The sequence below is a fragment of the Lagopus leucura genome, unplaced genomic scaffold, assembly GCF_019238085.1.
Source record: "Lagopus leucura isolate 7727_CA_CO unplaced genomic scaffold, USGS_WTPT01 Super-Scaffold_100035, whole genome shotgun sequence".
In the NCBI taxonomy this organism is placed as follows: domain Eukaryota; kingdom Metazoa; phylum Chordata; class Aves; order Galliformes; family Phasianidae; genus Lagopus; species Lagopus leucura.
This window is the reverse complement of record NW_024962284.1, coordinates 1,336,108-1,362,337: the sequence shown is the minus strand read 5'-3', so window position 1 is coordinate 1,362,337 and position 26,230 is coordinate 1,336,108. Positions and strand designations below refer to the sequence as shown.

General features: G+C 38.5%; 1 protein-coding gene across 1 annotated transcript in view; it reads right to left on the bottom strand.

Annotated features, from left to right (window-relative positions):
• NELL1 (neural EGFL like 1) overlaps nt 1-26,230 on the bottom strand; it is a 286,566-nt gene that overhangs the window by 216,728 nt on the left and 43,608 nt on the right. The window contains exons 5-9 of the mRNA XM_042882675.1: nt 15,205-15,301; nt 9,326-9,398; nt 8,979-9,061; nt 3,919-4,053; nt 2,973-3,075 (exon numbers count right to left, since the gene is read on the bottom strand). Of these exons, the coding sequence (XP_042738609.1) occupies nt 2,973-3,075; nt 3,919-4,053; nt 8,979-9,061; nt 9,326-9,398; nt 15,205-15,301 (491 nt within the window). The remainder of the gene's footprint in view (nt 1-2,972; nt 3,076-3,918; nt 4,054-8,978; nt 9,062-9,325; nt 9,399-15,204; nt 15,302-26,230) is intronic.

Sequence of the window (26,230 nt, the reverse complement as noted above, 5' to 3'; positions counted from 1 at the left end):
GAAAACTGAGATGCTTCGTGTACCTCAGGAGAGTAATATAAGCACAGATTTCAATTAAACCTTGAAATTTTTTTTGGCAGGCACAAAGGTGAACTCTTCAGCTTACTGGAAAACTGGCAAATGGATTTGATTTAGCAAATGATTCTATTGCATCAATCTACTGAAGAAATACATTTCAGAAAAATATCCTGAATATGCACCTGAAATAAACAGGTTTCCAAGGAAACTGAAAGTCCCTACTAAAAAAAATTACTGCCTGAAGTTTTGACCCCTCTGCTAAAGGCTACCAGATCCAGACACAAACCAAGAGATTAGAATGTGAACTTTCCTCATCCTATGAAAAAATCAACTAGCTTTGTTTAGAATTACCACCGCTACGAAGAAGGCAAACTCCAGCAAATCCATGGCAGCCAACAGCTTGGTCAAGTATTACCATAACTATTCATAGTAGTCTTGAAACTGAACGTCTAAGTTCCAGTCCCATAAAGGACAGTAAATACACTAAACTGGTCTATTATTTTCCACAAATCAAGTATCCATCACAAAGGCACTCTACGTTACTAACAACTCAATGCTGAACACTGACAATATGACTTTTCTTGCAGTGTTTCTGCTATCTCTGTGCTCGACCAGTAACAGACTGGCCAATTACACTAAAAGGAAAGCAAAAGGACGTACTGTAAATGGCCAAAGATTTGAACATTTCATGAGTTGCAGCAAAAGCACTGTGAAAGTGGAAGCATTCTAAGCACTCAAATCTCAGAAAATAAATCACAGATCCACTTCTCTCATAAGCACCTACAGGTGTGCACACAATTTTAGCAGTTGATGCCAACAGCCAGTTTTCCACAATAGCAACTGTCACAGCCAATTTGATTACAAATGCCTTGAAACTAAAGAAATAGTAGGTCAATCATCATAATCACAAATGTGCTTCTAAGGATCTTCAGTTTAAACATACATACAAAATGCTCTTTTAAATTAAAAAAAAAGAAAAACAATTTTTCAAAAAGAACTGTTTTCATTGTCCACTATGCATACAGAAATCAGATTTTTTCCTTTTGGTATCTCAGTTTTCTTGACTTTCTCTAAAAATACCCCAGTTTATACGGCTGAGTTGCAAACTCACAAGGAAAAACTGCAGATCAGGAAGTTTCATTTACATCAGTAATTCAAGTAAATATTTTTGGGAGACAATGAATTAAAGAACTTTTCTGTTTTCTTCTATTTTTCCTCCTGACATGACTGCTTCTAACATGAAAACGGACACACCTGACAGCAAGTCAAGTTAAACCACAACTGAGAAAAAATGATGAGATTTTCAACACAATTATAGCCTTTTGTCAGATAGTAATCTAAAGCCAACACAAGATGGCAGGGATCAAAACAGAATCACCTCATTTTTAAAACCCTTAACATATCAGACACCAGAACTGCTTTGTTAGTTAACCCACAGCTGAGACAGGAAACTTCAATAATCCAGCCATTCAATAATCCCTAGAGACAGCAAATTACAAGTGATGATTCTATCAGAGCAAAATAAGAAAAGCTCAGAGAAATTAACACCTGTGGTGCAGCCTCCTGGAAATCTCCTGCAATTACTGCTACATACCCAAAAGCAACTGACTGTGGCCCCAGTATATCATTCTGTCAAGGAGCTGGCATTTGCAATCAATTTCAATCAACTTCCATACATCTCTTCCCACTGACTGACAAGCTGAGTTCTTGTCAGAATAACAAGTCAAGTTTGTGCCAATCACTGACAAAAGACAATTCTGACTGTTCATCTTTCCATTACAAATATCAGGACCACAGTTTTCATGGGGATATAAGCTGAAACTACAATTTGGTGCCTAGCAATTACTTCATGTCCAATTTTAACTGTTGTACATACATGTGTCAGCAAACACATGTCAAAAAAAGCATCCATACTCTACACATTCAAGAAGGAACTTTCTAGACTCCCGGTGTTTTAAATAAAAAGATATTCTGAGACAAAAAAAAAAATTAATTGAGGCAAGACCACCTTTCCACCTGAGTTCCCTGTTCATAGGAGTCTTGTGGTAAGCAGAATACTTAGAACAAAATGCAACTGAAAGAAATGAGACAGCATGAGTAAACAACCAAACGAGATAACAGCAAGTGACCTTTGTGACATCCGTGCTTCGGACTAATAAATTCAATGACTAAAGCAAGCCAAAGGAAGTCTAAAAAAACGCTCATCTTTTCCTAGTAAATCTTAAAATAATTCAACAGCTTTGTCTTACAACTTGTAGAAAAAAATTATGCATGAAGTTTGATGTTCTACAAGAAGAGGCCAAAACATTTATTTTTTCTGCTTCTTAAGGCAAGATGGGCAACAGTACTCAGGTAAAATTCCCATGTATAAATTGTCTTTGTCCCTCATAGTACCATTAAGGCATCAAATATTGATGATTTCTTCCAAGAATGTTACCTACAGCTTTCATTTCCAGAAGACTAACAAGACTAACCACAAAATTTACTTCTTTTCATCAACTTATTTTGAAATGAGCAAAAACAATCACTGTACACAGTGACATTCACTCAGGTTCTGAAATTCTATTATGTTTAATGAAAACCTTCCAAACTGAAATAAAAGACAGACAAAAAGATAACACCCGAGTTTATTACTTGTCAGTATGACAAGTTTAGACCAAAGGCTTCAGCAGCAAGAGGTACAAGCTGCAGCAAAGATAATCTTTTTTATTACTGCTTGTTTTTCACAAACAAGTAGAAGAACACTTTCACTCCAACAAAACATAGCAAGACAATCTTGAAGACTTGCCATGCGTGTTCATTTAGAAGAAAATTACAAAAATCAAATTCACCACTGCAACTCACTTTACCTGAATCATCAGGAGCTATTAAAGTCTTTATAAAATGCACCTGCTTTTAGGCCAAGTTTAGGTGCTTAACAGAGGGCGTAAGAAAAACGTTTTTGATCTACTTACCCTTGCATACTTTACAGCACAGGCTATCCACATGCACTGGGAGAGCATCAGGAGGGCAATCAAGAGGGGGACAGGACATCCTTCGACATTCCACAGCTCCACTCTAAGAAAATGTTTTTAGGACAAAATTCAATCCCTGTAGTTAGTGAATACTATATACAAAATAGATAACGCAGAAAACTCTTATGGTAAATGAAATCACCTCTATGCATTATACACTCATCTTTCATTAAGAAGTTTAGTCCAATCCAGCTACAGATTTGAAACCAAAGCCATCTGAAGATAAGCTATCCCTGTGTAGGTACCTATTAACTAGTTTTACTCTGCTTTCCCTGAGTATAACACATCAAGAAGAGTACACAAGCTCATCCCTACAACAACATAAGCACCACTTTCTGTAAGCTGTGCCAATCATCTCTGATACTTCTAACAATCTGTTTTCTATTTTCTTGAACAAACAGACTCTCTTCAGATATTTATCAAATAATTTCAACAAGACAAGATTTACATATTAATACTCTTCTGTTCCTTAGTTTTTCACAGTGATAAATGCTGAAAACAAGATCTGCATGTTGTTACCGTTCAAGATGCAACTAAGCATCTATGAATACTATTAAGATAAGGCCTCCATTTAAAAAAACTACTGTGAAAACAATTCAAAAATCAAATAAAAGCAACGTCCGCATTCACCCCAAAACCATAAAGCCTTCACAAATATAATCAAAACACACAAGACATGATTGTCAAGGGAAAGATTTTATTTTTAAAGCTTCGACATAAGATGTGTCAGATTTTCATTTATTTATTTTACTATTTACCTCCCTATTGTTCATTCTGCCACTAGATGCATGCTAAAAACATAACAATTCTTGGAATTCATATTATGTATTCAAGGACCGTTTTCACATTTTGAGTCCTACTTCTTAAAGTCCTTAGAAGGTCTTACTTTGCACGTGCAGTTCCTGCAGTGATCATCTTCAACCCAAGAATCTTTGTCTCTATAGATCAATCCATTTACTTGACAAGTCTTCTCACAGTGACAGTCTTCCAATCGACTCAGTCTTGTTTCCGCATAATTTAGCTATAAATGAAATTAACTTGATGAGATTTCTTTAGTTCAAACATGCAATTTTTAAAAGCCAAACATGAGAAAACTTAAAATTTATTTTTATCTGAACCAAATTTAACCATAACATTTGAAACTCCAAACCAAGATGTCAGCAGGTAACAAATAACCCTACTCATCTGACTTCGATGGAGCTGTGCGTGTGATCTAACATCAGCTTATGATATACACAACTATCTCTTGTACTGTAATGAACCCCACTAAGATCTCCTTAGGCACTACGAAAAGTGCATAAGCTACAATTGATTTTAAATCAAATTTCTTAATTGCTCATCAATTTGCTTACAAATCTTAAGTCCTGATAGCTAGCAGACTGACTTCTTCTAATTACTTCCGCCTGTTCATTGTCAGCATCAGCTAGACTAATGCTCTCTGACTCGTAGAGAGGCTGTAACTTTATGATAATAAGATTTACAGCATTCTAATACAGCGTAGTATTCCTAGACTGACCCATGGACAAGTCCTGCTCCTGGAAAAAAACCCTGGATTTGTGGATAGCACTTAACATTCCTTACTCTTTATATTACCTCCTCAATTCCAACTACTACTATCTACACACCAGCAATTGCTGTATTGACTAACGAGATACAATGCAATAACAAGTAGGGGCAAAGCACATTCATACAGCAGTAGAAAGAAGGCAAGGCTTTTGGAATTCCCTCCTCACCACCTCACAGACCTTCCCTTCCTCAGAGGCATTGTCTTAAAGTGAGACTAATCCAGGGAGGAACACTCCCACCATATGCATATCTGGTAGCCAGTGTCATCATCTCTAACCCTTAACACAATTTCTAGTGACATTAACTAAAAATCCAAATAAAATTTGAAATTAAAAAATCCAGGCTGCATATTTGGAAGTAAACGTGCATTCTTTCGACCCCACAACTGCCACTGCTCTAAAAACCATCCCATTGCCAGCTAGAAGGCAATTTCTCAAGGTCCTGATTTTTTTTGCTTTCACATTTGCATTGGAACCACTGCAAACACTGAGGCAAATGACTAAATGAATGCATACCTTATCCTGTTATGAATCCAGTGCTGTAATTCTGATTTATAGGCTTTATAAAGGTGTGCAGTGCTGTAGGCTTTTTTACATGATGGTATATTTTTGACATTTGTACATTTTCATCCTCTAAAATTCCAAACACTTTACGTAAAAATATTGTAATAAGCCTTTTTTCATTTCTGCCAGTATAAGAGCAAGATATTTAGAGGAAGAAAAGGAAAAAATTAGCAGGCAAGTAGCTGTGGCCTGTTTCCTCTGCAGTCCTGAGGAAAGAAAGCTGAATAATTGTTCTTTATTTCTTAAATTGTTTATCTGGTGTAATACTGGGATTGATACACATCTCCCCAGAATGCACACCTGGTGATTTCAAAACTGCTCTTCACATTTCAGAAACAAAACTATCCTCTTACTGAGTTGCTTGTTTTCAACAGAACCTCTTTTCTGATTGTTCTATTTAGTCACTATGTTTACCACCTAAAAGCCGTATTTAGTTTCATTTAAAAGGTGTCTGACCTGTCTTGTGCTTCTACTTTATAACAGGTCTCGTATTTAAAAAAAAACAAATTAACAATGAACATTCACATACAAGTTTGCTAGACAACGTTTAATATTTTTTTTTTTTCCCAGAATATGTATTTTTGAAACTAGTATCTAATATCCTTTGTCAGGACTATAAATATCTCCAGGCAGAGAAGAAAACACTAAGAAAATAAATATTTTCTCCCTTACAGCTTTCTGGATTGTTTATATTATTTTGCTTAGTAAGCTTTTTTTTTTGTTGTTTAAATCTCATTTACCTCCTGCCCCATGAAATCAGCTAAAATACCCTTCCAAATGTTGTCAAATGCACAAAACTAAATTTGCTAAACATTTAAAATCTGGCTCTTCAAATATCTTACATTTCCTAGGATATGAATGGGAATATACTACTGAAGAAGCCCACACCATACCAGTTTCCACATACTAGCCTAATCCTGAGTTCTTAACATTCAGGAATGTTGGACTAGCTGTTATTCACATAGTGTACCTTCCATGTTTCTTTTCTGTCCACACAAATAATTGCAAAGAGATTTCTGTTTGAAGCATGTTATTTCTAGTGAATCTAATAACAAATTAATAACAAATGCCTCACAAAACAACCCATCAAATGTGGACAGGAACATTTTGTTCACAGAATTACCCATGGTCATATACATTCACAATATGAACAAATGAGATGAACTATTCCAGGAACTCAAGAGTTTTATTTATTTTTTAAATATCAGATCCAAGCTGCAGTCTATCTGACCTCAGTGAAGGAAGCACTCCCTAGAAAGTTTTGCACTGACAGTCTTCAGAATCTTCCAGCCCCAGCAACAAATAAATGAATGAAAAGCACACTTACACATGAGCTCATAATTTACCAAAAATAAATTGTAATGCACTCTCCAAGTGGATGCAGAAGATGCCCGCACTGATTTCAGTGCAAAAATTGCACTGTTTTACCTATAATTTTTAAAGAGAAGCCAGCAGTATTTCAGCACGTCAGTTGGGAGTGCTGAAATATTGCATGCTCCTTTTCACCTGCAGCAAATGAACGTTAGCTCAATTTTTAACACACTGATCTACAGTGCTTCCCTACTAACAGACAGAAGATTAAATCAATTGAACTAATTTATTGGAAAGATTTCGATAATTCAAATGATGGCAAAGTAAGCATAAGCTTTAGAAACTATGTCTTCACAAACATTGGTACAAAGAGGCCAACGGCAGTAAGCTCGTTTCAGGTCATCACTGTATACTCCTGTTTACTATCCACACAACAACTTTCTGTAGTCAGTGCTTTGCCTCTGCACCAGCACAAGACTCATGGGGCCCTGAGATAAAGCTCAAGGGAGAGCCCTCAGAGCTCCTCTCCTATCTACTGCATAATTTGCACCGCTACCAACATTACAGGACCCCACTGTCACTAGGCATGATGTTTTCTTTCCACAACAGCCCTGGTTTGCATCTTCATAGTTTTGCATTATATGAACAGCACTTGCACATTCATTGCAAACAACATTCACTGGGTTATTATACATCTGTAACCAATTACAGACTGAGGGAGTAAGCGAAACCCTAGCTATCACAGATCCTAAAAGCTACAATTGAACTTGGAACCACAGGGCCTGCTATTCCAAAACATCACGCTCATTCTCTGCATCTCCTCGTGCAAGGCCAGAAGCCAGGCATCACTGCCCATGCACGTTAGCAGGCCATCCTCTGACCACCTGCCCTGCCAAATGGGATCTCTGCAGGATGCCGTACATTCTTCCAAATCCTGCTCTTTGCTTGCCTAATGTCCCATATGATATTACTTATACCTGCACTAGTATTACTTGTGGCTACTGACCTCCAGGACTGGACAGACGGATACAAATCTTAGTGCTTCTCTCACACGTCGCTATTTCTTTTTCTGCTGCAAGTATTTTTCCTGAATAATAGTATTTCTGCACACATTGCTACAAAAACAAAAGTCTACACTACTATCACTGAAAAGGAACTCACAAAGAAGTATTATCTCAGCACCATGTTCTGGAAGTACAGAGTCTTCACAGTACAAATGCTGCATTATTTGCTTTCCCTCGTAAAGTACTAGCAAGCAAAAAAGTAATTAACAGCAGTGCAAGCAAGTCACTCAGTACAGTGCATAATTGGAACTTGCTCACGGCATCAGCAGGGCTCAAAATAATTGCCTGTTTCACACTGCAAGCAGTGAATTCAACTAAAAGCTTCGCATTTCCTATTTGGAGTCAGCTTGTCCAAACCATATCAGCTGGGTAACTGGATTCTCAGTATAATGTGCACATTATCTTTAAAAAAGTTCCCTCCCTGTTAGGAAAGGAAAGGACACTTAGAAGCAGCAGAGTAACAAGTATCATACATATCAATGTTTTTCTGCTAGTAGCACTACTATGCACATCTTGGTTCTGAAATTCCTTTCCAGTAACAACACTGAGATTGCAAGTAACTCCAGGATGGTTTTTTTGTTGCACTTAAATCTACAAGTAGTTAACACACAAATGCTGATTCACATAAGACAATTAATTGCTCCTTAATAAGAACAGACGTTTCACTGACATTAACATCAAAAAATGTTCCCAGGGTTCCCTTCAGCACAAGCCAAGGGATCATCCATCTCAAAAACACAGCTTCCTAACCTGGAACTTGACCACAGCCTGAGCTGAAGGGCTTTAGGTAAGACAGACATTGGCTGCACAGTGTGGGAGCAGAGCCTAAGGAAAGTCCCCAGCAAAAATCGCTGCAGCTTCCCATTCATCATTTCCCCAGTCCAAAACAGAAGGGGAAGAAAAAAGAAAACCAAACACCACTCTGCCTAACTGGAGCTGAATTCACTTCTACACTGTAAAAGTCATTGATCAAAGGTGTTGAGATCAGCACAGCCAGCAGATTTATAGACATTTCCTCATTTCAGCTCCCAAGGAGAAACGATACCAGTCCTGAAGATTTCACAGGACTCCCCACAGGCAAAACCACACACTGACAGAATCACATGGTGAGGAAATTGTTAAGGGATTTCACTCCTTTGTTTCCACATTTATCCCTCAGCATGGAAAAGAAAATCAAGCTAAGGTTTCTCACAGAAATCAAACCCCAGGCATTTTGTCGCTAGCTACCAAATGGTGAGCCAGACAATAGAAGCTGTATGAGAATTAAGTGACATCCACGAAACTGTCTCCTTAAGTCCACTGCAGATAGGGCTACTGGCAGAAAGAGGGGAAAAACAGCTCTACCATGAAAACATAAAATAACTGCAAAAGGAACACAGACTTATATGATGGTCTTAGTCCAAAAAGAAAGAGGGAATTGACAAAGATGTTTAGGTACCTACTTTTGCAGTCATTTTCGCCAGGAGTTCTTGTAAATCCATGATTCCTTGCACCAGGCTTAAGAAATCACTGCAGGTTGGGCATGCTCAATAAAGGAAGTTTAAAAAGAAAAAGGAAGGGAGGAAAAGAGGGGAAAGAGGGAAATAACCCATAAATAAATAAAGTCTGTCACACAGCTAACATGTCACATGCTGCTTATCTGCACATAAAATACAATCTGTTTACAGACATTGTGTCAGCACACGCAAGAATGACAATCCTGAAAATACATACATATTTTCTTCAAGAATAAAAAAATCATCCACATTAAAAAAAAAAAAAAAAAAGAGATTTAGAAAATAATACTTACTGCGATTCAGATTAGGACACTGCGTTATATATCCATTAGGTATAAAGACAACTTTCACATCTTGAATAACACCCTTTGTAAAAGAAGAGATAACTGGTAATACAGAATACAAACATTCACTCTGACCTGTGTCATAAGTCAGTTGTTGATGGTGTACAAAGAAGAGACCAGTGCAGTCTGCTAACGTGGAATATAGCTCAAGATGATGAAAAAAAACAGCAACTCTTCCTCCCTAGTTTCTTGTGTAATTTTCATACCGTGCTTTTTTTAGTTTTGTGTTTTGCAATCAAGTGTAAGCTGCTTAAATGTCTCAAAATGGGACCAAACAAGTGAAAAGATACATTAAATAACACCCATTACACAAGACACTTGACCACAAGAAAATAAAACACCACCACAGCACTACTCTCTAGTGATTTAGCCAAACAAGACTGTGAAATCTATCATCATACAAGGAACAGTATAAAGAGCAAGAGGTAAGCATCTATATTTTAACTGTTGGGTCGTGCAGCCTGCTGGCTTTGTATCTCAGCAAACAGTTCATGTAATCACACCATCAGTTAGAATTAAATCTGCTTTCTAACCCAGGCAGATGGAGAGATCCCCTGTGTAGGGCTAGAGGAAATCAGAACTCCAAGGTCAGGAACAGACTGCATGTCACGTGAGGCTCAGAGATCAGACCAAGCAGGGCAGGAGAAAGTACCAGAAGATCCAGTACCAGCCTGCAAGTTATCTCTGAGTTGCAAAAGCAACTGACAAAAGCAGAGGACTCAAAGCATCACCCTGTATTCCCTGCACACGTCTGCCTTGAGAAACCCTAAATGTGTCCAGTAGCCTAAACATGCTGGAGGTACATTCACTCAGTGCAAAGCTCTTCCTGCACTTTTTTTTGTACTGTGTAGCCTGCTTACTCCCCAGCACCCACTAACTTCTTTAATAATGGCATGGTCATTAAGAGGAGCAAGGGAACACAAGGGACTGCAAGCACTGCAATTTACATTTCCCCGACTGTTCATCAGACAGAATGACACGCCTGTCTCCTCCCAGACACAGAAGAATTTAATACATTTCCTTCCAAATTAAAGATCATGGCAGTTATTACCTAATTAAATTACTGATTTCTAAGATCACTATAGTTTTTGGTTAACTCGCAGTGAAGCAGTTTTTGCAGACTAAGGGCAGTCACTTGCTCAAAATGCTCATTTCAATCCATAAATAAAATATAGGCCATTGTGCTTGAAGCCCTGCAAATGCAGCAACATTTCACATTTACATATTCGCTTTCTAAGACAGCAGAAGGTAATGAGAAGCACCGTCTTACTGCTTTATAATGAAATATTAACTGAAAATATTAATAGACATAATCAGATCACACTGTCTTTCCTGCAGAAGTGTATATATTTATTAACCTTTTCATCTACGAGAATAATGAAACCATCGTAATAATGAGAAGCAATGCTGTCAACAGGAAAAGAAACATCCTGAAAGCCATTTTATGCACTTTCTGCTAGTAGTTATCGGTAAGAAATCAGAAGCTGAGGTACAAAAATACATCTCAGGGCTTAAGCCTCTCCAGCGAAAGGCTTAATCACAAAAAGATGAGTTTACAAAGTTTCAGTGTAGCATCACACGGAGTTAAGAAGTCATCCAGAGAAAAGCAATGCTTTTCTTTTGCTTTGTTTTGTTTTGTTTTTCTCTTCAGTAAGTGCGTAAGGAATTTTCATCACATTCGCATTATATCTCCACTTCTGTGCCGTCGTTCGGACAGATATGCACTCAAATACAGATAAAGCGGTGTGGGGGTAATCTCATTTGCTAGAATTTTGTTTTCTGCATTCTTTAGTAGCCCCAAGAGGACAAACAACCTGAAGAGGACACATACTTCTGTCTCTTTTCCTGGCTACATGAAAACATGTTACTATGGGTTGATGTAAGAACACCAATTTAGCAGGACAGATGCCTTCTGTACCAAAAAACCCTTCTGAAATAGAGTTACCACGATCAAATACAGAAGTGACCCTTTAACTCGAAGGAGCACAGATTTCACTGATGTATTTTTTTTTAACAGAAAGAGTTCATTGCATGCAAAAGCTTATTACAGCCATAATTACTGCAACACTTATGAAGGAACCTGGACTATTCTTCCTTCAGCATTAAGTCTAGGTTGCTTAGAGCTTCCTACAGCTACAGCCAGAAGAATTAGGCATGCACAGCTCCCAGGGGGCAAATCCCTAGTTTAGTTTAGCATCAGGCAGAGCTTCTCAATCCACATTCTGTGGTAAGATATGAGAATTTGGCCTTGACAGAGAGATATCAGGTGTCAAAATCTTCTTTGTTCCTTTCCCAAAGAAACATCACCATTTATCTTTGATATTTAAACTTATAACTACAGCCAGAGCTTCACGATGCTCTAGTGTGAAGATCCTCCATCTGCACAGATTACCAGCTGCAAGACTAAATTCAGGTTTGTGGCACTAAATACCAAGCCCATCCCACGAGGATTTACAAACACAAAAGCCCTACTTATTGCACTTTTCATATCCATACTACATGGAGGATTTATCCCACACACTGTGTAAAGACCCATGCAACGCACAAGCCCTTTATTTCTACATTTTCACTTCCTCCATTGCTTTTCACCCTCTTTAAAACCTATTTCTGCCTCAAAGACTGCAGGCCTTACAGCTGTGTAAAATGCATAGGCTAAAGTTGGTAATAGACTCTGCACAGATGTCTCAGCAGCTGCTCTCTAAGTCCCATGTCTAGGCAGTACTACAGCAACCCCACTAGGCAAGCACCACATCAGCATTATGCTCCTCTACACAGTGAAGAACTCCATGCCAGGCACTTGAACAACTGACTTCGCCTTATTCCTTACAACTACAGGACCAAAACGACTACAGAGGCCTGAATGCCCGTATGACGATGTACAGTTAAAACACAAAGCACCTGCTGTACCTCAGAAACAAAAGTGGGATTGTAAGATCAAAACCTTCTAGAGCAGATCTGAAAATTACAGTCTTTCAACAAGGATCATTTAGACAGCAATGCATTAACAAGCTCATTTCTGCAGTAGTATTTGGAGGGAAACTTAAGGGGAAGGGTGCTCCTCAATGGCAAAATGAATTTTTGCAAGTAATTCTGACAACGATAGCCATCAATTCCATCCTAGAATAAGTGTCTTCTGCAAGCCTGGTATCACCAATCTCTTTCTTTCCTTTTGTTTCCCAATCTCATTATATGAATATTCTTTAGCACTAAAACAAATCTCACTTCTGGGCCACACAAAGAAGCCCAAAGGGTCTATGCGTGTTTTTCAAAGGACGTAATTCATGAGATTCCCTTCAAACCAAACAGATCTAGCTGTATTAAATTTGGTCTGCATTAGCTCCCACCGGTGATATGCCACAACTACTCAGCCTTGTCTAAATTCCAAATGTTTGGCCATAACAGTCAAACTACATAGCGAGAGATCCTAGTCGGAGGCTGACACCTCCACTCCCTTCATTACGCTGTACAGCACTTGATTCCCCAGCAAGCTTACTTGTGGAATAATCACTGAGAGTAAGGACTGGGAACAAAACATAAGGAAAATGGCAGCCACTGAGCAGCCGCTGTGCCTTAGAAATATTCTACTAGAAGACCACATCCTTCCCCCTTGCTCTTCCGATACACTGAAGAATCATCATTTGAAATTAGCGTAGAACGTACTCTAATGCTATTCACTTACAGAGTGAAAGAAAGAACAATTAATTAACTAGCTACCATTAAAATAAGATTATTTTTGCAACAGCATAGATGATGCTTAGAACAGTATCCAGTGCTTTTTCATACAAACACGTATTATCATGGCTCCAACACAAACACAAAATATGCTAATTCTTCTTTAATGCTCTTATTTCCCTGAAGAGCACTGTTTGCACTACGGAAAACAGATCTATTTATTTATATGCTAAAATGGTGAAACAAATTGCTCTGAAAAAGAACGGGAGGGTCCTGCTGACCATGTAAATATACAGAAAGGGTTGCGTACTCTTTACAAAATGGCAAAGCCCCAAGTTTTTGGTATGAGCAACGTACAAAAGTAAGACTTCTAAAACTATAAAGCAGGATTAAAAAAATACAACCAATTCTATTTCTGCCCCGAAGAAAGTTAGAGAAATATTTAAGCACGCATGAAGCAAAGGCACCTGTTGAGTTTCATTACGATCAATAAAAATGGTCAGCTCATTAGCATATTATTAGCTACCCTGCTGTTTCCGAAGTGTTACTACATTGAAATATTAATTTACAATTACATAATATACCAGAGTTCTGAGGCATCGGATGTCTGCATAAAATGAGAATTTAAGATGAGTAAATCCAAAATGACTTTTTTTTTCCTACATAGCTATAAACATATGTTTACCATCTGTGGAATTACGGGAAGCAGCTGAGGTAAAAAAACAGCAGCTGTAAAATAAAATAATGCTATCAATTTCACTTTACAGTGACAGCCAGCTGCTCAAAGATGGAATGAACTCCAGGTTCAGAGCAACTCTTCGACCATAATTTAACTTGAAAGAAAAGTTAGCTTTTATCTCTGTTTCACAATTAAAATTATTATTTGCTACAACAATCCTACCCTAAATAATTTTAGCATAAAAATAAACTTCCTAGCTTCTCAAGAGGTTGAGGCTTTGAGGCAAGGTCCTCAAAAATGCAGCAACTCGTAGAATTATCTTACGAATTGACTGCTTCAAAGTGAACCGAGTGGGCAGTAAATCACCGTGGCAACAAATCCATGCCAATATCAAGGATATACGGATTGGCCTATCAATACACCATATAGGCTCTTTTACTGATAGATAGTCCATGGCTTGTTAACCAAAACCTGAAGAAATATTGTCAGTTTTTCTGTAGATTGCTTCTGGTGGAGGAGGGGTTTTTTTGTTGGTTGGTTCTGCAATTGAAAATCAATCAAAACCATACAGGATCACCAAAAGCCAAAAAAAAAAAAAAAAAAAAAAAAAAAAAAAAAAAAAAGACTAAATGAAATATATAGGAGAGAACTTTTCAAGCCTTTGGTCATTTATCTTTCTTTCACAAATTTTTATTTCACATGGATGTACTGGCATATTCAATGACAGTATCTTGGGAAGACTTATAAATGGTAAGACCATCCTGCCACCTAGTCAGCCTTACAAGTAGCCTGGGCTTGGAGCTCCAAAAGGACAAAGAAGCTTATAAACAAAACCCAGCCACCACTCACTCTGCTGAGACATGACATGCTTGTCTGAGAAAAATACAGAGAAATGAAGTTATTCCAGAAACAGAAAATCTACTGTTTTGCAGCAAGGCACAGGCACTGCACAAAAACAACGAGTATCTGCCAAAGACTGCAGGAGCACGGCCTAGGAGATCTCCTCTAATCTGGAAGCCAATGCTGGAAAAGGCAACAAAGAACAGACACCCTCAAGCATCATGTGAGGATACTCTGCTAATAAAGTCATGGAGAGACAAGTCTCCAAAAGGGATTAAGACTGGACAGGAGCCTACAGCTCAGCCTTTGCTTTGGAAAATTTTGAAGATTAAAGCCATCGTCTCTGATGTTGTCAACAGTCTCATTATGAGCACAGGAGTGGCAAGGCAAGGCACAGTGGGTGGGTGAAACCCCAAGTAAGGAACCAAACCACAACATACTCAGCATTTCAGCCAGTAGCTACAGTATTCTACCTTACACAAACAGATTCTTCTGTGTAGGACCTGTCCCAAATCCCAGGCCCATGGTTTCAACTGAAATTCATACAAATTACATGAAGGAGTGTAAGATAACTAATCAAAAATATTTCATTGCCTACCTAGTTTCCTACTTCACGCACTATTTCATATCTGCTTACCTTAAAGAAACCATGTTTCCTGTTCCTCTGTCCAAGCCATAAATTACTTTCAGGTATCAGATTTGTTTCTGGGGGATCAATGATGCGTTCATAAATCCTGCAGAGGGAAAGCATTACCATTACTCAAATACTACTTTAACTCAGAAAAATTCCTACTCAAATTCAGACAGCAACAAAACGTATGAAGCAGAACAAGAACTAAACCTGCCATTAAACACAATGTTTATCACTGACAGTTTTGCAGTTGCATAATAATCTTAAAAGCAACAATTAAATTACTCAAGAAAATTGCAGTTTCCCTTGTGCAACTGTGCAGTGCTAAACTGAAGAAGCACAATGCCAGAACCCACTCTGCTAGGGAAAACAAAATGGGAAACCACCCTATCCTTAGTAGTCTATTTCAAACTCAGCTACAAGTCCTGAGGAAGAACAGCTGACATAAACAAGATCCAACCAGAGAAATAACATCTCAGTATTTTCACCCAGTCTCGAATTTTGAATGAACTTTGGAAAGGCCATTTGTTCCACCTCATACTCCCACAGCCTTTTAGGCTTTACGACTATTTTATCCATCCTTGTGTCTGGACTTGCCAATTTATCCATTTCTCCAGTTTACAGCTGCTCCAGAACTCATTTGGCTTGCATACATATTCTCCATGTGTTCTGCCTCTGTTACACAGCCAGTTTGCTCACACCAATGGCACAGATCTGATAAAGAATAGAAACTTCTTCTATTTGCTCAAGCTTTACAGACTGCAAAAACCTGCACGTGAACGCAGTAATCTCTATCTCAAATTCCTAAAATCAAATCATGGTTAAGTTGCTGTAATAATGCGTTTTGAAATTCAAGAAGCATCTGGAGTTTTAAAAAGACTTGATTTTTTTTATTTATTTTTAGGAAATCGGTAAAGGAGTTTACTTCATACCTTCATCAGCAAGTCAGACCACTACAATGATGATATCATTGCACTGGGTTACAAAAAATTCAAGATCAAAGATATTACAGACTCTAGAATCTCACATTACCGTGTTCCACAGGTGGGCATCACAAACTTACTGCCTCAGAACAAAACCAGCACATTTAATAAGGATTACTGAAAGATGACATATTTCCACTACTGTCCAGTTCAAAGCAGTGCATGCTGCTCTGTTATCATACCAACATGACAGCCAGTAGAAAAACTCCAAATGTTCCAAGTCCCACGATGTATGTACATCTTTGAAGGAGTGATTTGCATTTTTTCTTTAAAACTACAGTTTTAGACTGAATGTAAAAAATGAACAAAAATGATCACCAAGAAAAAAAATGCAAGGCATTCAACACAACCCATTACATAATAATTTTCCCATTTAGTGTCCAAGCTTTTCTAGCTCAGGCTCACCTAGAATTATCATTAGTTTTTGTGTTGTGTACTGCCGTGCTGTCAGAAAATTTATACATTTGCAGGGACCTAAAATGACCTTCCAGTATGAAAGAACTTCAAGAAAGCTCTACAAAGTTAAGTGCAAAGAATCATATGTGCTGAGTTTGCTAATCCTGAAAAGAAAATGACTTAGTAGAAAGAACCACTACCACTGCTAGGAACAAAACAGTTACATGAAAACTGTTAGCACATGAGTCAGATGATGCATTCTAATAGTCAACATTTTATTGCTCAAGTTTATTATAATTACAATCAATTCTAATTCATCACATTCCATCAACATGATACATTCAAAGCTCCAGAAATTTATGCCTCTACTAGTTAATTACTTGTTACTATCTCCAAAAAATTACTACGCCGAGTTGTTTTGTTGTTTGAACTGGTAAAACAAGATGGTATTCTTTTAAAGAGCTTTAAGAATTACAGGCATTTGACATGCGCTATCTTTATCAATATTTTAAAGTGTAAGCAGAACCCTTCCGCCATGCCTCATGTAAAATTAAAAGATCTACTCAAATGCTGTAAAATACTGAACAAGGAACAAAGAATTGAGGTTCTCAAGAAAGACAGTCGCCGAATTACATTACTTCAATGGGAATTTCTCTTAAGTATAACAACCTTTAATTTGTGGATATTCAAGAATGTTTTCTTTTCATTTACTCAGACAAGTTATAGGTTACAGTGTAACTACATTAAGAACAGAATCACAGAGGTTGGAAAAGGCCTCCAAGATCACTTAACCCAACTCTGCACCCACCACCAATATTGTCCACTTACACCATGCCCCTGAGTACCACATTTACCCTTTCCTTATGCACCTCCAGGGTCAGTGACTGAAATTTTGTCATGGCAGCCTGCTCCAGTTCCTCACCACTCTCTAAGAAGAAATTTTTTCTAATATCGAATCTGAACTTTCCCTGACACAACTTAAGGCCATCACGCCACATCTTCGGGCTGTTACATGGGAGAAGCAAGCCAATCCCCACCTTGCCACAGCCCTGTATCAGGCAGATGAGCTTCCTCTTCTCCAGACTAAAGCCAGTTACCTCAGCTGCTTCCCATGAGACTTGTGCTCCAGACCCTTCACAGCTTCAATACGCTTCTCTGGACATGCTCCAGGGCCTCACTGCATTTCTTGTAGCAAGGAGCCCAACGCTCAACACATCACTCAAGCTGTGGCCTCACCGGAGCCAAGTTCAGGGGGTAGGGATGATCAAATACTTCCTGCTGGCTGCCCTATTGCTGATGCAAGCCAGGATGCCATTGGCCTTCTTGGCTACCTGGGCACACTGCTGCCTCATATTTAGCCAAGCGTCAGTCAACACCCCCAGGGCCTTTTCCTCCATGCAGCTTTCCACCCACTTTGCCCCAAATCTGAAGCGATGCATGGGGTTGATGTGACCAAAGTGCAGGACCTTACATCTGTCTGTTACTGTATAAAAAATAACTAATCTCCATGGATATGCCCGTTAAGTAAGTTGGGATTCAAAAGAAAGCATAAGAAGTAGGTTGGTACTTACTTTCCCAGGTGAAAAGATATCCTGGATCATGCTATTTGGTTCATAAGCAAAGTGAATGTACTTTACTGTTGCTTGCTGTTAAACATCAGCAAGCATGCAGACATGCTACTGTAATACTCCTCATACTCTCGGCAAAGAAAAGGTCAAAAACTACACATGAATTTATAAGAATAGCAAAAAATCTGTAGCAGTCTACAAAAAGTAAAAACAACCACCCACACATTTGCAGGGAACAGTGTTTCACCCAGACGTGTAGATTACCCACGTGCTTACACCTCTTCCAAGCCTCTGAGTAGCTACTGATTATTCATTTATTTTCTACACTGAGGAAAAACCTGTAGAGCATAAACATTTTGTAACCCATCTCAAAGTGAAGTGACAGAAGTTACTACCTAGAGTTGAAATTCTATTATAATTATTGTCTGTTAAACATGAAAAAGCCTTTGCTCTACTCCTCCTCTTTCCAGCATTGACTTTCTTGTGCAAGGAAGCGTGCTTCAGACTGATAACCTGCTGAATAGCAAAAGGCTTTTTTGTTTGTTTTGGGTTGTTGTGGGGTTTTTTGTGTTTTTTTTTTTTGTTTGTTTGTTTGTTTGCTTGTTTTGTTTTTTTTTTTTGTTTGTTTACAGCTACACTGATACATTAAGCTTTTGTTTCATTCACATCTCCTTACTTGATTCTTCCAGGATGAGGTGTGTCTTCTTTCACAGCTTTACCCACATTTGACTGTACTTGGTATTTGGCATGAGTAGCTAAGCTGTATCTACTACACTTCCATCTTTATGAAGTACTGCTCTAGAGCTCCTTGGAGATCACTTTCTGATACATTTTGCTTTGATACCCAAGCAGTGTACAGTATACTTTGCAAGAATAAGAACGTTTCGAAAGAGAACTCCAGGGAACAGTGGTCTTTGAAACTACTGAAGACTGAATAGCTCCTCTAGCACTAGCAGACCTAGTCTCCAAGTTAACAGTTCTTCTCCATGCATCAGACTTGCAGATTTATGACTACTGCATTCACATTCCATGAGAAAGCTTGATTTGTACCTAATTTACACCAACATACTTCAAAGGAGCTAAACCATAAACCTGGAATAATACAACAGTGAACCAATTCTTTCTTGAAATATGCTCACTAACCACTGTTTAGCTAAATCAGTCAGTAAGAAAAAGATCTGCTAATACAGGAAGAGCTAGGATACTCTTGCAGTGTTTTTGTTTTTTATTTTTTAGGTCTTTTGTTTTAATCTATGTATCTGCCTTCTCTGCACTCACTGATTTGTGAAGTACTCTTGCTTAGAAGTGACTCTTAGAAAGGAACACATTTTTCAAGGACACGCTCAAAAGAGGCACCTGTGACATAATGAATACAGTAATACAGCAAATCTTTAAAAGAATCAGGGGATTCTTTTGGAATGAGTGAAAGGAGTCATTTCTAAAACGTCCGCACACAAAACTGCAAGCATACACTTTTCTCTGCATAGAGGAAGACTGTCTCTAGAAATCCACCTCTGCTGGACAAGGAGACAGCTCCCTTACACCTAATCAACTTTAAAACTATTTTTACCATCCTATTAATGTGCCAGTAGAACAGGGAAATCTTGTTTCCCTCATTTTACATGTGCGCAAACTGGAAGGTAGGAAGAGTAACACTTTAACCAAGATAGTTTCTTATGTGAAACTTCACATGAAAAAGTTACCATGGAAGTGGACCTACTGTCCAGGTATTAAAGCAGATCTTCTTCATGCATATAATATTTGCCATGCCAGTAGCAGTTAAAAATAGCTGAAATATTTAGTAGAACAAAAAAAGAATTTGTGACAAGCAAGCCAACATGGACTGATCAGGAAATGCAACTGCTTCAAATTTGGCAGTAGCCTGTAACTGCAGAAATTACTTCAAAGGCAGCATGCCATATCATTCCAAATTCTTTCAGGCCTAAAGTACAAGTAGGTTACTAAAATATAAATACATGTTCTCATATTTACAGGCTAGTTTCAAACCAGAGACTTATTAGTAGTATAATCAGGAAACTAAGAGCTGCCGGCTAATGTTGCTGTGGCTGAGGTATGGTGGGAACCTCATTCCTCAGTCATTTCTCTTTATTAATCAAAGAACAGGCTTATATGATCTGACTGCCACATTTACTCTCATGAAGCTATAACTTCGCACATAGCAGCCAGGTGTTGAATTCATCATATCCAATTTTAAATGTCTCAAAACTTTACACCTACAGAGAAGCTAGTCCTCACATCTCTTCATTAACAAAAGAAACTAAAATGTTTCTAGGATACGATTCATCTTACTGTAAATTAATCACTCCTCAGGCCCCTCCAGCGACAGCACAGGAGCACTTTCTGACATCAAGGTGAGTCATCTAAACAGATTTTTTGCAATTCAAAACCTGATCCTCAAAGCTCATGTTCTCTTGCAATCATTCCTTACCTTACATATACTTGTATTCTCAGATCCCTTAAAAAATAAAGGATATGGATAAGTCATACAAAGTAATGCAATGTTATAGCACCCTAAACTTTTCTTAATTAAAAAATAAGTAAATAAAAGTAAACCGGGAGAGGGGGAAGTTCTTCCCATGTTTTACACTAGATTTTCCCCTGATCTATTTCAGAGGAATGCTGACCTCCTTGACCATCAGTACAATCTCCACGTGAGGCTGCAAACAGCTCAGTACGTCCAAAATCGCTAGCATCAGGCCTCATAACACAGTCCATTGCATGGGCCATTTGTCCAACATGTTTCCGGATCCCAACTACACAAACTGTTGATTTTGTCAGTCTCTAGCTTTAAGATACCTCCTGGTATTTGTCTTAGAGTCTATTCTTCTGAAGGGATTAAGAAATGATCTTGAAAAGAAATACGAAGATATCATATGACTCTGCTTCAACCCATTTTCTAAATACTTTCCAATGCAAATGTATCAACACTAACATTTTTTTTAATAGTGTTCACAACTAGGATACGCTATTTGACAGGCATTCAGTTCTAGAGCAACTTCAACTAAATTATTCATTTCATTTCCAACATTCTGCATCAGAAAAATAACCTTTCTGATAGAAATTCTGACTTCTTAAGTTATCTCATCTGTCACAGGACAAGAGTTCACAACCACTGGAAATAGGAAAACAATATAGATTAAAATTTCAGGTTTTGAGGGAAGCTTTTGGTGATTAAATTTTGAATATACAATAGTAACTACAAACTATTTAATCAGAAGTATCTGTTCAACTCCCAGGAGAAAAAAAAAATAGCTATTCAGTAAGTGTATGTGTCAGGTAAAGACTTAATCAAGTTAGCATGCTCAGTTAAATTCTTTTCAAATTCTGTCAACCAAATGATTTCACTGGTTTTCCAGTATGATCACCAAGATAAGGTGAACATAATCTACTTCGCAGCTTAATTATTTCAACCCTAAAATCTAAATTCAGAACTACAAAGCGCCTCTAACTAAACCTCTCCTAGCATCCTCTTTTTCATTCAAGAGATGCAAATTAAATTTTAAGATCACGCAGCAACAGGAGGAAATGAAACAAACAAGGAAAAATGGCTAGAAGAGCACAATTCATTTCTGGTTTGGGGGACTTTCCACACAAAACTTCACAGAGATGTTTTCCATCCATGTGAGGCTTATTTTTTTTTTTTTTTAAACAGAAAATAATAGAAATATGAGACGACCAGGCTGCTTAGGCTTTTCAGTTTCCTACAAAACTATAACAAAACTACTGCTGACTTACAGCAGTGTTGATGGGGCACTGGACTAAAAACAATCATTGCTATTGATTCTAAGAGAACCAGACCCAGTAAATAATGCAACATCAGCCCCACAAAGGGCAGAAAGCCATCTTTCTCAGAACACTACAGGATGTCTTTTATCTGGAAATCTCAGGGTGCCTTCAAACACCTTTACAAACAATATCAATATAATTAACTTTGATTTGAAATGAACAAAAAAATAAAGTTTCCTGATAAGATCCTCCAGAATCCCTCAATAGGAGGTTAACATCCTGTCTACAAGGCTGCAGTGTTTACCTGTCTTGATACAGCACTCCTGAAAGTATGAGAAACTCAGAAAGAAGCCAGTCAGACGTACAATATCAAAAGCGTGCCAGTACCTGCAACATATAAGTAAAAAGACCCTACACTGAGACTGCAAGGACCTGCATTCCCCACAAGTTCACTCTAGTCAGAAATAGCAAGTCAGCCATTTGACCTGAGCTTTCTAGAGTTGTGGGAGAAAAAACATAAAAGGACAAAATACAAGGCCAACTACTCCACACGACGTATCCAGAGCACTATGCACTATTCACATTTGCTGTTTTTTTTTCCCTTGTGATAAAATTACAAGGTTCTCAGCACAAAACCAGCTGGGCTCAATACCCAAATGGTTAGTGCACATTAACATTCTGACAATCTTTTTCTTTTTATACTTTTTCTTAAAGTCTATCTTGAGCTGTTACTTCTGAGGTAAACATCCTGTGGCTTTGATCCTGGCAGTGACCATAAGATTCGCATGTAACTTGCAGGTAGCTGAAGCAAAAAGATAAACACACTTGTCACTTTTTCTGGTGAAGATGTCAGCTTTTACCATATTCAGCCTGTTTTGCCACAGCAGAGCTAAAAGCAGTGTCTGAGTCAAAAAAATACCTTGAGTGGACGAGATATTGCACATACTTTTCTTAAAATCAAGGCCAGTTCTTACATGTGAATTTACTTATCTTCAGACATCTCAATACATCTCAATAGCTCAAATACAACTTTTCAAACAAGTTCTCCAACTTGCCAAAGATGTTTTGGCTGTCATTTTACCACTTGCAAGTAACCACTGCTGAGTGCTAGAGCATAAACATGCAGTATGAGGGGTTTATATGATAAAGTGACATAGATACAAGATTTTAAAAAAACTCCATTAAAGTACCCATTAAGTAGTAAATAATTGAATCTATCTTGCATCAGAAAGCAATAGGTAGAAACATTTATCATCATGGCACAAAGCATCTCTGGTACTTAAGATTTTGCAGCAATATTAACCCTTAAACAACAGTCTATTAGAACAAAGAAGTAAAACCCCTGCTGCGGCCCGGCCATCTCACCACACAGACACCAATATGGTGTGAGGTAAAAGGCATTTACTGAAACAGTAGCTTATGTACCCTTGTGTATCATCTGTGCCCACAAGCCAATGTCATGACTTACGTATCAGAACAGGGGAGATCCTAACATGTCACATCTCAAAATCGTATTTACACCTACTCCTGACGCGTAACATTATGATTCTTCGTAAGTGCCTACGACAACAATCTCCATTTCGTAATGAAGTGTTAAGATTACTGTTAGTGTTCTACATAAAACATTTGTTAAGTGAGAACTGGCAGTGCAGAAACTTGGCTTCCATTACACCTACCTGTATTATGTAGGGACAAGCTGGTCCCTGGCCCAAGATCCACAGCACACGGGTCTTCACAACTGGCAGTTTACTGCCTAGAAAAAACCCTTCTTCACAAAGCCTATGGAACATCCCGTTTTCTGTTTCAAGGCTACTCTAAACCTCAAAGTCATTTCACCTAGTGCAGTAAGACAGATATGACTGTGAGAAGACTCAGGCTCTCGACTCCAAGTCCTTTCTGCACAGCTACAAAACACAAATTCAAAAATAAACCAACCACAAGCAACCCTCCTGCTAAACAGCTTCTTTTCCCTCTCCAAAAAAAAAAGAAATCGTCTGTTGAAAAGTTAATTGCCTTAGAGTATCTTGTCACAGGATCATCTCACCAAGGCGTACATGTGATCACTAAATGATTTGTGTGCAGTCAAATAATCTCATCCAGATTCCACAGCTAATTTCCATTAACGACTGAAGGTAGCTATGGGTTGAGAACCATGAGTTTTATTTACTTACAAACACCCTACCTGTGCTTCCTCGCTCCCACCAGAGCCCTGTCATCAGTTGTCTCAACACTACACAACAGCACATGGCTCTCTCCCCAGAGCTGCCAGTGTTCCCCATTAACTGCTGTTCCAGTAACCCGGCACAAGGATGATTCATTTCACATCCCCCAGTTCTCGCTGAAGGTTCATCAGATAACCCTCATCTGTTTTCCCACTGATTTTGAACTGCCCATTTTATCCTCAGTGGTTTGCTCTCTCATAATAACTAATTGGGCATGACTGAGAAAATGTATGAAGCATACAGTAAACATAGAACAAGCCATTATATTGGTTCTAAAATTAAGTTTCGATGAAAACCCCCAGGCCAACAGGCAAAAGCACTACCCAGGGACAGCATTCAAGTTTGAAGCTCATTTCTTTCAGCATCTGACAAGCTCTAGAGGTGAAAGCATGGCTCAGTAATGAGATTTTGCACTGCAGACTTCAGTGGGGCCAGAATTTCACCCTGGAGACAGTCTACAGCACATCCTTCAGTCAAGTTTAAGGTAAGTGGCTGGTGTGACACACGAGGAGTCAGCTAGGGCTGAGGAAGTTCTTTCAGTTGCATTAGTTGGCATAGTGATTTGCTTTGATTCTTACCATGCTGAAGTGAATGCTGCTAGAATTGCAGCACAATTATGTAATGCAGCTTCCATTGATTCCTTCATTAGTGACTGATCTCACAGGTACAGAAACACAATCATAAAACTAGAAATAGCATAACCTTACTGTTATGCTGAATACTGCTCCTTCACAGTATCACTGTACTGGTGCTACCAATTGTAATGGTTCTTCACGTGATTAAAAACTAGACACTGTAGCCAATATCTACTGCATTATTAAAAAACACAGCTCACTAAACACTTGTCCATGAAAAATTTGAGTACTTCCTGAGCTCCCAGACAAACTTCACTACCTGAAATGTGATACAGGACTGCCTTTGCTATTCCCTCTGCCTTCTTCCAAAGTAGTTCTCACCCCACAGGCACTCTGTTGTCCCCACATGCTCAGTATTGGGCTCACTTGCACCCTGACACTCAATGGGCCCATTCAAAGATATCAGGAGTGGACAGATATCTCCCACATACAGCAAGTCTGCAAATATGCCAAGAGGCTCTGCAAGACACATGAAGCGAGAGAGGACAACATATCATCACTGCAGCAGGAACCTTACTGCCATGGCCATGCAAACCCCAAACCTTGACACCTTCCACTTCTGAGCACCTGTCAGCTCTCCACACACAGGAAACAAATGCAATCATTCCTAAACCACAAACTGCTTTCAGGTTGGCAGTTTGCTTGGACACCAAGCAGTGAAACAATAGGTAACAACAAACGATTCAAGCAGCCTCCGTATATTTCTGCAATAGCCTGCAGATTCTGGATGAGTTTAGATTTCCAAGAACTACTTTTTCAGAATTATCCCCGTTTAAAACTGTCAAAGAAAGGTTTCCCAATAACCAGAGAACTTCAGACAACTCTAGGCTGGTTTCACAGACTCGAGCAGCCTTGCTCTCTTCTCGGTCACTCTCATACCCCACAGTGCTCAGGAGATTTTACATTATTTGGAAAGACTCTGGACTATTTGCCATACGGAGACGCAGATTTCAAGTCAGCTCCTGAGTAGTTCAGAAAGTTCTCCTCTGCAGTCTGGCACAGGTCCAACGCTTTCCATAAAAGTAAATGCTAAAATTATACTACCATTTTTCAATTCAGCTCCAGTATTACCCTCTGTGACTTCCAGTTCCGAATCAGACTTCAGCTAACCATTCCTCAAAGGAGAGCTCCTTTATGTTGTGGATCTCTGCTGGTCTGCCTGGTTGGTGCAAGATCATTGTTTTTACAATCTGAAAGGAAGAACCCAAACTATCTGCTTCACGTAGCTGATTCTCCAGTTATGACCATCTCCCTTCTATCCATGTGACCTCATTAGCAATCCAGCAAATGAAAAGAAAAACTTACCAAGCAACAGGAAAACTCCTTCAACTCCTGAAAAAGATCCACAGAAACTCATCTCCACATACATTTCAAATTATGCATGCTACATTTTTCAGGGTCTGCTCTTGTAAGTAATCATCCCAATTTAAGTGATTACTGCTTAAGTGATTAAGTAATAAATACTTTAAAAAATACAGGAC